At 36.6% G+C, this 13005-nt stretch overlaps 1 protein-coding gene across 6 annotated transcripts in view; it reads left to right on the forward strand.

Annotated features, from left to right (window-relative positions):
- LOC130917518 (serine/threonine-protein kinase BRSK2-like) overlaps positions 1-13005 on the forward strand; it is a 288068-nt gene that overhangs the window by 108525 nt on the left and 166538 nt on the right. For all 6 annotated transcript variants that reach the window (XM_057839011.1, XM_057839021.1, XM_057839049.1 and 3 more), the window contains exons 3-6: positions 624-709; positions 4544-4684; positions 5906-6022; positions 8166-8199. In XM_057839011.1, coding sequence (XP_057694994.1) covers positions 624-709; positions 4544-4684; positions 5906-6022; positions 8166-8199 — 378 coding nt within the window. The remainder of the gene's footprint in view (positions 1-623; positions 710-4543; positions 4685-5905; positions 6023-8165; positions 8200-13005) is intronic.

Genomic DNA, 13005 nt, shown 5'->3' on the forward strand with positions numbered 1-13005 from the left:
AAAGAGAGCAGCTACTTTTGTGTCTACTTTTGAAGACTGTCATAGAAAGGACATGAACAAATATGTATGACTATATGTGAGTAAATGGAAATATATTCCGGCAAGATGTTCACTATTTTTTTTTTTTTTTTGGGGGGGGGGCTGATTTGGAGTGGCAAATGAGTGTTGCATTTCACTTTTTTCTGTGGGCTTCACCAGCGTCGACGGGAAAACATCTAATGGCCCTAAATAGTAGTGGGGAAAAAATGGATGCCAACTAAAGCTATAGAGGATGTCACCAAGAGTTTGCCCAGTTCTTTTTTTGCAGTTGATTTTAAAACGATTTCTGTAGAGTGAGAAAATGAATGTGTAACCGAAATAACCAACATGGCTGATGGTGAAATTCTGATTTTGACTGATTTTTGCTCAGTTGTTTAATTAAGTTTGTACATTCTCTTGTGCTTCAATGCAATATCTTGTCATTGCCATGTGCCTACTAGTGCTAGTTTTTTTTTGTGGGAAATCTTATAAATAATAACCTTCAAAAATGTGAGTAAAATCAAGTCCAAGCATTTACAATATAAGGCAACAATGTAGGCATGTTTTAAATCTAATTTAATTTTTTTGTCTTTTTTCTTGTCTAGGTTGAACGGGAGATAGCCATTCTGAAACTTATAGAACATCCTCATGTATTAAAACTGCATGACGTCTACGAAAACAAGAAATATCTGTAAGTAAAATTAACATTATTGGCACAGTAAACATACGCACGCCCACGCACACCCACGCACGCCACGCGCCGGCACTCACACATATATAAGTATGTGTGTGTGTGTGTGTGTGTGTGTATATATATATATATATATATATATATATATATATATATATATATATATATATATATATATATATATATATATATATATATATATGTATATATATATATATATAATTATAATAAATAAAAGTATTGACATTTAAATTGGAGGGGGATAGAGCTAAAATCACCATAAAAATAAGAATAAATCAAATCAAATTAAAAAAAAAAAAAATTATGAATAACAATTTCATTTAGAATTCAAAATTTAAGATTTTTTTTAAATTTCTAAAATGGGTAGGAATTTATTGAAATAATCCCATTTCAGTTTTAGATTTATTTTTATTTCGTATTAATTTTCTATAGAATCTTTCTCTCTAGAATTATTAGTTTTATTTTTCAGTTTAATTTTCTATAATTTGTTTTTATTACTGTTACAATTACCATTTTTAAGTACTTATAAGTACATCAAAGTACATGCTCGTAATGTACAAAATAATTTTTCCTCAAGGTACTTGATGTTATAAGCATTTAAAAAAAGAACAGTTATATTTCCTAATGAAAGAAGAACATTTTGAACTTCATGTTTGTTTGTTTATTTATTTATTTATTACCACTTGGCAAAATTGTGGGGTAAAAAAGGTTCTACAATGGCACTTTACGTTTTGTAACCGTATATCCAATGTATTTAATAATCTTTCATATGTACGTAAATCTGATTTAATGCATTTGTTAAGTGTTACCAATATATGTGATTGATTTAGTTGTTTACTAAAATGTATTCAAACATTTTTTCTAACATATATTTTGGGGACATGTGGTGTGCAAATGAAATGTTATTAATCAAGATTAAGTCATAACAAGTTTGTGACACACATACATACACAGTTGACCATTCTACTCAGTAAAGTAACGCTGTGTTTTTACTGCCTAGCATTCCAGGACTGCCCAAGTCATTGAATAATTTGTAGCATATATATACAGTAACTTGAAGACTACAATGACATACTGTACATTTTATTGCATACATTAATCTACTGTGTATCATGGTTATGCTCCATTGGCTTGGTTTAATGTGTTGTTGTATAATTTATCAGGGCACCACTGTCAAATAGAGCAGGAATATGCTCTCTTAATGTTGTGGAGACAGGGATGCAAACAGTTTACCCTAGACAACACACACTCACAAATCACATTCCAAGGCATTTCTAATTTAAATAGCTGTGACTAGTAAACGGTCGAGCAGATATACTAATCTGATAATAAATCAAGATGTCAAGAAAACGACATCTGAACACAGTCAATAAAGATGACTACTGTCTCTGAGACAAATAGAGGTAAAACGTAAAACATTTTAAACCCTGAGCACACACAAATGCTAAGGGGTTTAGTATTTTCTCTGAAATTTGCATTCAGTAGTGACCATACCTGTCAACCCGAGGCTGTTGGCGATCTTACAAATAGTGACGTATGCCTTTACAAATTGGTGACAAATCTTACAACGTTTTATATAGCGTGCACTATGAAACAAAACCAAAACTAAATTTTTTAAATAATATGAATTCATTGGTAATATTGTCACATATAACCTGGCGCAATCAAAGAACAATCGATATCTTCAGCTACATCATGATTACTTAAATTTAACAGTGACTTTTGTGATAATTGTATGTAGCTTTTGGCAATTTTAATCATGTCTTTTGATGGCTGCACTTCATGGCACTTCAGCTCGCAATTCAGTTTGACTTGAAGGTACTTTCACTCACACATACATATATTCTCCCCTCACACAGATATATATTCACTCTTATACCGATATATTCTTCTCTAATTTACTTACATTTTCTTTCTACATACATACACACACAGAGTGGAAATGTATGAACGTGAGAGTAAAAATGTATCAATATGAGAGTGAAAATATATGAATATGAGAGTGAAAATGAATGAATGTGAAAGTAAAAATGTATGAATGTGAGAGTGAAAATATATGAATGTGAGAGTGAAAATATATGAATATGAGAGTGAAAATGAATGAATGTGAAAGTAAAAATGTATGAATGTGAGAGTGAAAATGTGTGAATGTGAAAGTAAAAATGTATGAAAGTGAGAGTGAAAATGTATGAATGTGAGAGTGAAAATATACAGTGGGGAGAACAAGTATTTGATACACTGCCAATGGGAAAACCCATTGGCAGTGTATCAAATACTTGTTCTCCCCACTGTATAAATGTGAGAGGAGAATATATATGAACGTGAGAGGAGAATATATGTGTGTGAGAGTGAATATATATGTATGTGAAAGGAGAATGTATGTGTGTGAGAGGGCCAGAATGAAAAATGTCTTGTACGGCCCCTCATAGATTTTGAACGTACGGAGTACACATTTAAAAATCAGTGCTCACGTGTACAAATTACACCGAAACCGTACAACTTGACAGGTATGAGTTACTGAAATACAGTATGATGCAATCAAAATACACTGTAGGGACTGTATTTTGCTGATACCTATTTCATATAGGGATGTCCCGATCCAGGTTTTTGCACTTCCGATCCGATACCGATATTGTTTTGCACTTCCGATCCAATACCGATACTGGCCGATATCGATACCGGCCTATCTGAGCATGTGTTAAAGTTTAAAGTTATATAGCCTCCTTACTTAGTTGTCAGACTCATGTTGAAAAGGGTTTTAGTACTCTTGATAACAACTAGCCAGCTGAATTAGGTGAGTTTGAATAACACACAACGGTTGGTAACAAGAAACTGACCTGTTCATTCAGTGACAAACACAAAACATTATAAATAACAAACAGAAATGGCATAGTCAGTCGGTAAAACGTGCAAATAATATTGTAAACTGTCTTAAAAAAGCAAAACACACCAACAACCTCAGTGGAAAATCCCACAAACCCCCCAAGCTATTAGATGCTTTTAATGTTTCGTGCATGAGTTACAATAATTGTATAAAAAGCCTCTCAGGTTTAAATAAACGACTATTTCAGTATCCAAATATCGGATCGGGACATCTCTAATTTCATATTAAACATTTACTCCTCTAGTGATCTATTTTCAATAGACACAACTAATATTTAATGGCTTCTGAATCTTTTTGTCTTTTTGAAATGTAAACTTTTTTCAAACAATGACATACATGAAATCGCGTATTCTATCATAGGAATAATTATGTTTCTTAAGTATGGATCCCCCTTAACGTAAATGACCACGTAAGTCGAGCCGGAGTGTAAGTCAAAACAAAAAAAGTGTCATAGAATGCAAAACAAAGGCAAATCTTTCAAAAAGACTTTTGGCGTTTGTTCCCTTTTTAAATAGTACTGTATGTTCCCTTTTTAAATAGTACTGTACATGACAATACCCAAGAAGGAAGAAAAAAATATTTGATATCTAAAGTTCCCGTTTTTTGGCGGTAACCCTGCATTAGTCAAAGGCCCATCTAAAAAAGTTGGGTTTATAGTCTGGAAAATTTTGTAGCGTGCTAAAAAAAACTTAACTTTTATTTATATTCAGTCAACATAAAATCATTTTAGTTACATTCAGTACATATGAAATGCATTGACTTGTTTCAAAAAGTTTCACTTGCTGTTTACTTACATTTTGATATTAGTACTCACTATTGCATGAATGCAATTGTGAACGCAATGAAGAAGTACACTCAAATTTTTTTACAGCTAAAGCAAATATGCGATTTGAACCATTTTTAAACTTCATTATCTCTACATTTTTCAGGTACCTGGTGCTAGAGCATGTGTCCGGCGGAGAGCTTTTCGACTACCTAGTGAAGAAGGGCCGGTTAACACCGAAAGAAGCACGAAAATTCTTCCGACAGATCATATCAGCCTTGGACTTTTGCCACAGCCACTCCATATGGTGTGTTGCATTTACCCCGTAAAAGCTGTAAATGTAATAAAAAATGTAATACATACATTATATACATAAATACATGCTTCACAAACCACATTGAATTTTGGTTCTATTGTGGTAATTTCTTGGCCATCTTTCCCAGCTTTCTACTCTAGTTTGGAACCTACTCCGTTCAGTCCTTTTCATAGCCTGTGAGTAATACTAATACTATATTTAAGAAATTCCATTCAAAAATTACACTTGTTTATTATATTCATTCATGACATAAGACTGACGTACAGTATTTTAAGTGTTTATTTAGTTTTGCTGATTGACTGACAACTGATAAAAACCCCAAATACAGTGCCAAAAAAAATCGTTATCAGGTTTAAGGAAAGCAAATTTGGCATTGAAAATTAGCTCTTTTCTAATATGCTGCAGCCATTAAATTTGAAGTGAACGAGTATTTGCTAAATACAATTACGTTTATCAGTTTGAACATTAAATATAATGTCTTTGCATTTTTTAATTCAATCTAAGTTGAACATGATTTGCAAATCATTGTACTGGTAGTCCCCGGGTTACAAACAAGTTCCGTTCCTATGCCGGCGATGTAAGACGAATTATCCGCGTAGGTCGAAATTTAGTACCCATAAATACCCCCTAAATCTCAAAATACCTATCCAAAATCATGAATTATACGTCATTGTAGTGTCCTCACCAAGACGTGGAGCTAAGTCCTAGCTAGACAGTGAGCTAGTGTAAGCGCAATTTTGTTGTTTTTCAAAACCTCAAAATATAAATGACATTCAAAACAGGATTTCTTTATTGCATTTCTATAATTTCATAAAAGCAATTAAACAATTCATTAATATTGTAATGAAGTTAAACTTGAGGGCATCATACAACAGACTAGTCACGTGGTGCGTTGGATGCACTGCAGGGAAAATAAACATTAAATCATGAAGGCCCATTATGTATTTTTAGTCGACTTAGTCATTTTGATAGTAGGCTAATATAGCTAATACAGATACATACAGCATGTGTTGCCTTTATTACTAGGCTTACTTAAGGCTTTTAATCCAGACATTTTTTTTTTTTTTTTGTCCAATGCCGACCCCTGTATTAGGCGGTCGAAGTTCATTTGAACTTGTTTGGACCAGAAAAGACCATTTCTTTCTTTTATCTTCTTTTTTTCAAAGAGCCCACTGTATAACCCTTTCTTGAATTTCTTGCCCTCTTGTCCAGCCACCGAGACTTGAAGCCAGAAAATCTATTATTAGATGAAAAGAACAACATCAGGATAGCAGACTTTGGCATGGCATCTCTGCAGGTCGGGGAGAGTCTACTAGAAACCAGCTGTGGGTGAGTGACTAAAATACAGAAAGCTGCACCAATTTGTGCATTTACAAACCTTTCTAATATTTTTATCAAAATACGATGTTAATTAGTCTGTATTTTGAAAAGTAACACAGATCTAAAAACGTTAGCTGTCATGTTAGCTAATACTTCTCTTTAGTGGTGGGGGAGCTCTGCAGTGAGGGAGTAGATGAACAGTATGGATGTGACAATACATCGAAAAGGTGATATACTGCAATACTTTGTCGCCCCAAAAAGTTTTCAATATGCTCCCACCCAGAATCGATACATTGTTTTATAAAAATGTCGCTGTTTGAAAAAAAAGGAGCCAACAGGTTGCTACCAAAATCTTCCATTAAAATAATGTCTGTGACAATGGCTGCCAATGACGGCAATATTAACGTTAAATCCATTAGAACTGGGAGGGTTGGAAGATGGATGAAAAAAATATTCATTCACTGCCACCCTTTTTGTAAAGATTGGATGCCTCCTAGTGATGAATTCATTCCAATTCACAGCAGTAGGATGACAATAGCTAGTTTTTATGTTCAGTAGTTGTTTTGTAGAATATATTGTGAGATCATCATTATCGTGAGCCTTGTATCGCCAATTGCATCGTATCATATTGTATCGTGAGGTACTAAGAGGTTTCCACTGCTAATGAACAGTACACATGTTAGTGTAGGGGAGGTGCTATGCAGGACTGAGCATTTCATCAGCTCCCACCAGCAGACAGAAGCGATTCGACAATTTAAAAAAAAAAAAAATGTGAGTGGTTCAGAACAGGGCTGGCAACAGACTTGCAGGGGCCTGGGGACAAGAGACCATTATAGCCCCCCCCCCCCCCCCCCCCCCCACACACACACACACACACACACACCCCTGCCACCGGCTTGTCACGAAAATACATGCAGTACTTATAACGCTTTGCAAGCAATGACAGTGTAAATTTTCAAATTATTTAATTTGAGATGGACATTTAAATTTAATTTGACCGTAATGTGATGTGACACAATATAAACAATTTCCATCTATTGTCCCATGTAGGCTACAATACAATACAACTGAGAGTGCTGTGTCTGCCTGCTAAGCAACAAAACAGTATAACTAAACATCCTGTGCCTGCCCCCTCCACATCCCTGGGTTTACCAAGCCATCAAACAGTGATGCGCCTAGATTTTTTTGACGGCAAAGTCATTTATAACACCAGTGAAATCCAGTTTTTGAACAAGCTCACGCTTAATGGAGAGCATAGCTAGGTTGTTAAGTCTGCCCTGTGTGCTCTATTCTGAGCGAGCAATAATGGATTTTGAGCGCAGAAAACTCCCCTCCTGCTCTCGCTCAATTTCTGCACACCTGTGCTGCCTCCATTCTGAGCGAGCAAAAATGGATTTTGAGCACACCTCCTGATCTCGCTAAATTTCTCGACTCCTGCGCTTATCAGTTTTTTTTCTCTGCGCGCTCAGTTGAGCACACGCTACTAACGTGTCACGAAGCCAACCAATCAGAGAGCTAGCGGAGGGCAAACAGCCAACCAGTGTACTTCCACCTGTTCAGCCTCGTGCACCAACTCCTCACAGACTAACATATATCCCTGATCTCCCATCACCTTCTCTCTCCTTGGCTCAACGCAAGTAGCATGTCTTGTCATACCGCAGCTCAATAGGCTGCTATGTACGTAGTGGAGCCTTGAGTGCACCAGAGCGGGGTCAAACCATTCTCTGCTAAGACAGGGGGGGTGTTGTACAAAAAAAGGAAAAATATATATATGTGAAATATTTTTATATGTTAAAGTTTTTAAGCATATATCGAGTAGAACACAATATTTAATCAGACAATGATTTAAATAAAAAAGAAAAATGTGAATGTACATAATTCAAACCAACCCATATGTTACATTAGGCAAGCAATATTGTATTTAGTTTTGTTTAACCACCGTAATTGATAATCCCAATGTTATGTAATATTGTGCTGGAAAGAAACCAAGATAGGGGTATGTAGCGGAAGTTTTTCTATGTAGCGCTAGAAGGTAATTTCTTCTTCAGTTTGTTGGCTGCTGGCTGTGTTCCCTCTGAGTGAGAATGATGTGTGATTTAGTGGACCACTTTGAGTCCTCTCCAGCATCAACCCCTCTGTGCCTCTTTTACAGATCGCCGCACTACGCCTGCCCAGAGGTTATCAGGGTAAGTGCTCTATCCTTTGCCCTCTCTCTGTTTGCTGTCTTTTATGAAGTCATAGTAGCGCCAACGTCCTGCAGCTGCTGTTACATCACTGCTGCATCCTCTCAGCATTCACTTAATTTTTTTTCTGGCCTCAGACTATTTTTATGGAGGATCAAATGAGACGGATTAAATAACATTTAAATGTGTCATTATTAATTAATTAAAATGGGAATCAAATAAATACAAATGTAATTAAATGTGTAATTAATTCATTAAAATACTACTCCATTTAATGTAAAAAACAAAACAAAAAAACAATTATTTCATGGACATACTGTATGTTGCAGCACTTTAGGAATATATTTTATCCGTCAAACTCATCCATCAAAGTCAGGAAGCGGGACTAACACCTGATTGCTTACCCAGCTCATCAACCCAAGACTGGTCGATTTTAGGTAAACGATCGATTCAGAGCCAGTAAACATATTCTGACACACTAGGTGGTGCTTCCTTTACCTGGGTCAAACAAGTGGAAGATGAGTGACAACAAGTTTTGCTCATAAATTCATAAAGTGTTTCAATGCCAACAACTTCAATAAACTCCTCTGCTTTGCACACTATATGTTCTTGGTCAGCAGGTCCTGCATCCACGTCCTAAAATATCTCGAACCAATGCCCAAGAATGTTGATGTATATCCTCCCATAGACTTCATAATGATATTTACGGGTCAGATCGGTCATGCACTGCACCTCCCCTTCAAGTAAGGGGACCGCCCACATCAAGAGGAGCTATTCACAAACACACACATGCCGCAATCTAACGCCGGATTTCTGTTGAAAAAGTACAAAAGCCGTACCGCATACAAACAGGGAGGATTGTCTCAGGAGTGATTTGTTCGAGGATTCAAGGTAATTGTTATATTTTTTCGTACCATGCATGCATTTTGAAATGTTGTGAAAAAAATCAATGGGAGAAATTAGCTGCTACTGCAATACTGCAATGGCATAGTTTGCAATATTTACGTAAAATACATTTATTTTGTTTAGTTTTTTTTTTTTTACCAAGAATCGAGACAGTTTTACGTCCATATCTATAAAGAATTCGGGGATTTAAGCATTTATTCACAAGAATTTTCACCGGAAAAGCTGTTTACATAAGGCGGCCACTAGCTACATTCACTAACAGACTAGCATTGTACTTCGACATATTTACATTAAATAAAAGGTAACAGCACGTTTTTTTGTGTGGTTTTTTTTTTTGCTTTTAACCAAGAACCGAGAGTGTTTTACGTCCATATCTATAATAAATTCAGGTATTTAAACATTTATTCACAAGAATTTTCAACGCGAAAAACTCATTGTTTACATATAACGGCTGTTAATTTCCTTACTGACGAGCCTCATAGTTTGCAATATGTACGTAAAATAAATGGTACCTGCACGGTTTTTTGCTTTTAACCAAGAACCGAGATTGTTTTACGTCCATATCTATAAAGAATTCAGGGATTTAAGCATTTATTCACAAGAATTTTCACTGGAAAAGCTCTGTTTACATAAGGCGCCAGCTGTCCACATTCACTAACAGACTAGCGTTGTACTCCGACATTTTTACGTAAAATAAATCCTGACTGCACTTTTTTTTTTTTCCCTTTTAACTAAGAACTGAGACTGTTTTACGTCCATATGTATAAAGAATTCGGGGATTTAAACATTTATTCACAAGAATTTTCAACAAAAAAAATTTTTTGTCTGTGATTCCACTCGGTCAGCTTTGACAGCCTCGCCAGCAATGCAGGCCGCCTATTTATCGGCCCGCGCTCCGTGTCCCGTCAATTCATTATGAAGTCTGTGATCCTCCGTAGCCGCCATGTTTTAAAAGACTTCAGAAGACAGCAATCAATTAGACTTAGATCAAAGTTAGTCCCGCCCACTACTTTGATGGATGAGCTTGACGGATAAAATAAATACATGAAGTGCTGCAACATGTGTCCATGAATTAATTAAATCAACACATCAACATTGCAAATTAAAGAATACATGCAACATGATTTGTTACCACAATATTACTAACACTGTTTGTTGCAATCACATTGTCTTGTTTGTATTTTGTTAAATTTTAATTATTATGAATTGTAACACAAAGTCACGTTAATATGTGTTGCACACACGCACACTCTTGTATACTTCAATTTGAAATGTGTAAGGGTTTTCTCTACGTATTAAGGTAATTGGTAGTACTGGAATGTACTACTTAAATGTTACTGTACACTTCCTGTATGTCAGATAGCGCTGCGAGTTTGAATTGGATGGCAGTCTGGGATTTATAATGATATGGCAAGTAATGGAAGAAATTCAGATTTTGTGTTAATAATGGAATATTGTTTTTTGTTGTTGTTTTTTGTTTTGTTTTAATGTCGCTCTTTGGAAAGACTGTAAAACTGCGCTGAAACACCCTGGCAGTATGACAAACCTCAACACTCACACATCGATAGAGAAGAGGTTTGCACAGTGACACGAACAAGACTTTAAACAAACAAAACTTTCCAACCAAAACTTGCCAACAGCTAGACAAGATGCTGTCTGAAGGAAATGCTACATTTGCTGTACTGACAGGATCATTCACATTTGTAATACGAGTAATTACTTGTAACAAAACATTGCATCACACCCCCTCTAAATGGGTTATGCAACAAAGAAACGAAAGGAAAAAAATTGAAAATAGAACCGTTCCTAAATTATATTGCACGTTACAGTACAAGATACAGTACATATATCGAATCGTTTCCTTTGTAAGATGTGAACAAACCAGATCAAAAATAATATACAGTGGTAAAAAAAAGTATCTGAACCTTTTGGAATTTCTCACATTTCTGGATAGAATCACCATCAAATGTGATCAAAGTCACACAGATGAAAAATCAGTGTCTGTCTCAACTAAAACCAACCAAACATTTTTCATATTTTAATGAGAATAGTATGCATACCATGACAGAAGTGGGAAAAATAAGTAAGTGAACCATCATATTTAATATTTTGTGCCCCCCCTTTGGCAGCAATAACTTCAACGAGACGCTTCCTGTAGCTGCAGATCAGTCTGGCACATCGATCAGGACTAATCTTGGCCCATTCTTCTCTACAAAACTGCTGTAGTTCAGTCAGATTCCTGGGATGTCTGGCATGAATCGATGTCTTTAGATCAGGGGTGGGCAAACTATTCCACAAAGGGCCGCAGTGGGTGCGGGTTTTTGTTCATACCCATCATGAGGACAGCTTTTCACCAACCTGGTTTCTTACAAGTCCAATCAGTTGATTGCAGTCAGGTGCTTCTTGTTTCCACTGAAACCTCATTGGTTAAACTGTCTGTGCTGAATCAGTTGGAACAAAGACCAGGACCCACTGCGGCCCTCGAGGACCGGTTTACCCACCCCTGCTTTAGATCATGCCACAGCATCTTAATGGGGTTCAATTCTAGACTTTGACTTGGCCACTCCAGAACGTGTAGTTTGTTCTTCTGAAACCATTCTGAGGTTAATCACTTCTGTGTTTTGGATCATTGTCTTGTTGCAGCATCCATCCTGTTTTTTAGCTTCAACTGTCTGACAGGCGCCCACAGGTTTTCCTGCAAAACATCCTGATAAACTTTTGAATTCAATCTTCCATTAATGATTGCAAGTTGTCCAGGCCCTGAGGTATCAAAACAGCCCCAAATCATGATGCTCCCTCCACCATGCTTCACGGTGGGGATGAGGTGTTGATGTTAGTGAGCTGTTCCATTTTCCCTCCACACATGATGTCATCTGTTACTCCCAAACAAATCAACTTTGGTTTCATCAGTCCACAAAATATTTTGCAAAAACTTCTGTGGCGTGTCCAAGCGCCTTCTTGCGAACATTAAACGAACAACTTTAGACAGCAGTGGCTTCCTCCATGGTGTCCTCCCATGAACATCATTCTTGGCCATAGTCTTACATATAGTTGATTTGTGCACGGAGATATGGTTCTTTACCTCTCTGAGTATTCTGCGCTGAACTCTTGGCGTCATCTTTGGTGGACGGCCACTCCTTCGGAGAGAAGCAACAATGCCAAACTCTCTCCATTTGTAGACAACTTTTCTGACTGTCGATTGATGAACATCCAGACTTTTAGAGATGGTTTGGTATCCTTTCCCAGCTGCATACAAATCAACAATCCTTGATCGCAGGTTTTCAGACAGCCATTTTGACTGAGCCATGATGCAGATTAGGCAATGCTTCTCATCAAGAAAATTCTTACCAGGTGTGCATTTTTTAGTGGGCAGGGCAGCATTTAAACCACTCATCAGTAATTAGGCACACACCTGACTTAAATTGTTTGATAAAAATTGGTTTCAATTGCTCTTTAACACTAGAAAACCCAGCAAAGGCCGAATCGGCCTTTCCCCAAGACAAATACTCCTAATATTCCCATATAGACCCCACTCACCAATGTCACACAATGACGTGTCGCTGTATTGTGCCACCATATTGTCCTTCATTGTGTGTCCGTATTCTCAATGGTCTCAATTTATCGTGCAATTTATAGTGCAATTCATGGAAGCTCCGGTGCTTTCAGACGCTCTAAACTCATTGGATGTGTTGCATAAATGGCGTTATGTGGAAAAGCTTCGGTCGATCCATTCGCCAGATCCATATTTGATGCCTAAATCGATATTTTTCGACCCGCTGTCTTCGCCATCTCTGCCTGACATCTGCTACCCAGATATCTACAACTATCTTGTCCACAGAAACTCAGCCTATTCTCACGAAACTTTTAAAAACTTTAAGAGCAGCACTCTAAGCAACATTACCC

This window comes from Corythoichthys intestinalis, chromosome 1, assembly GCF_030265065.1.
Source record: "Corythoichthys intestinalis isolate RoL2023-P3 chromosome 1, ASM3026506v1, whole genome shotgun sequence".
Classification (NCBI taxonomy): domain Eukaryota; kingdom Metazoa; phylum Chordata; class Actinopteri; order Syngnathiformes; family Syngnathidae; genus Corythoichthys; species Corythoichthys intestinalis.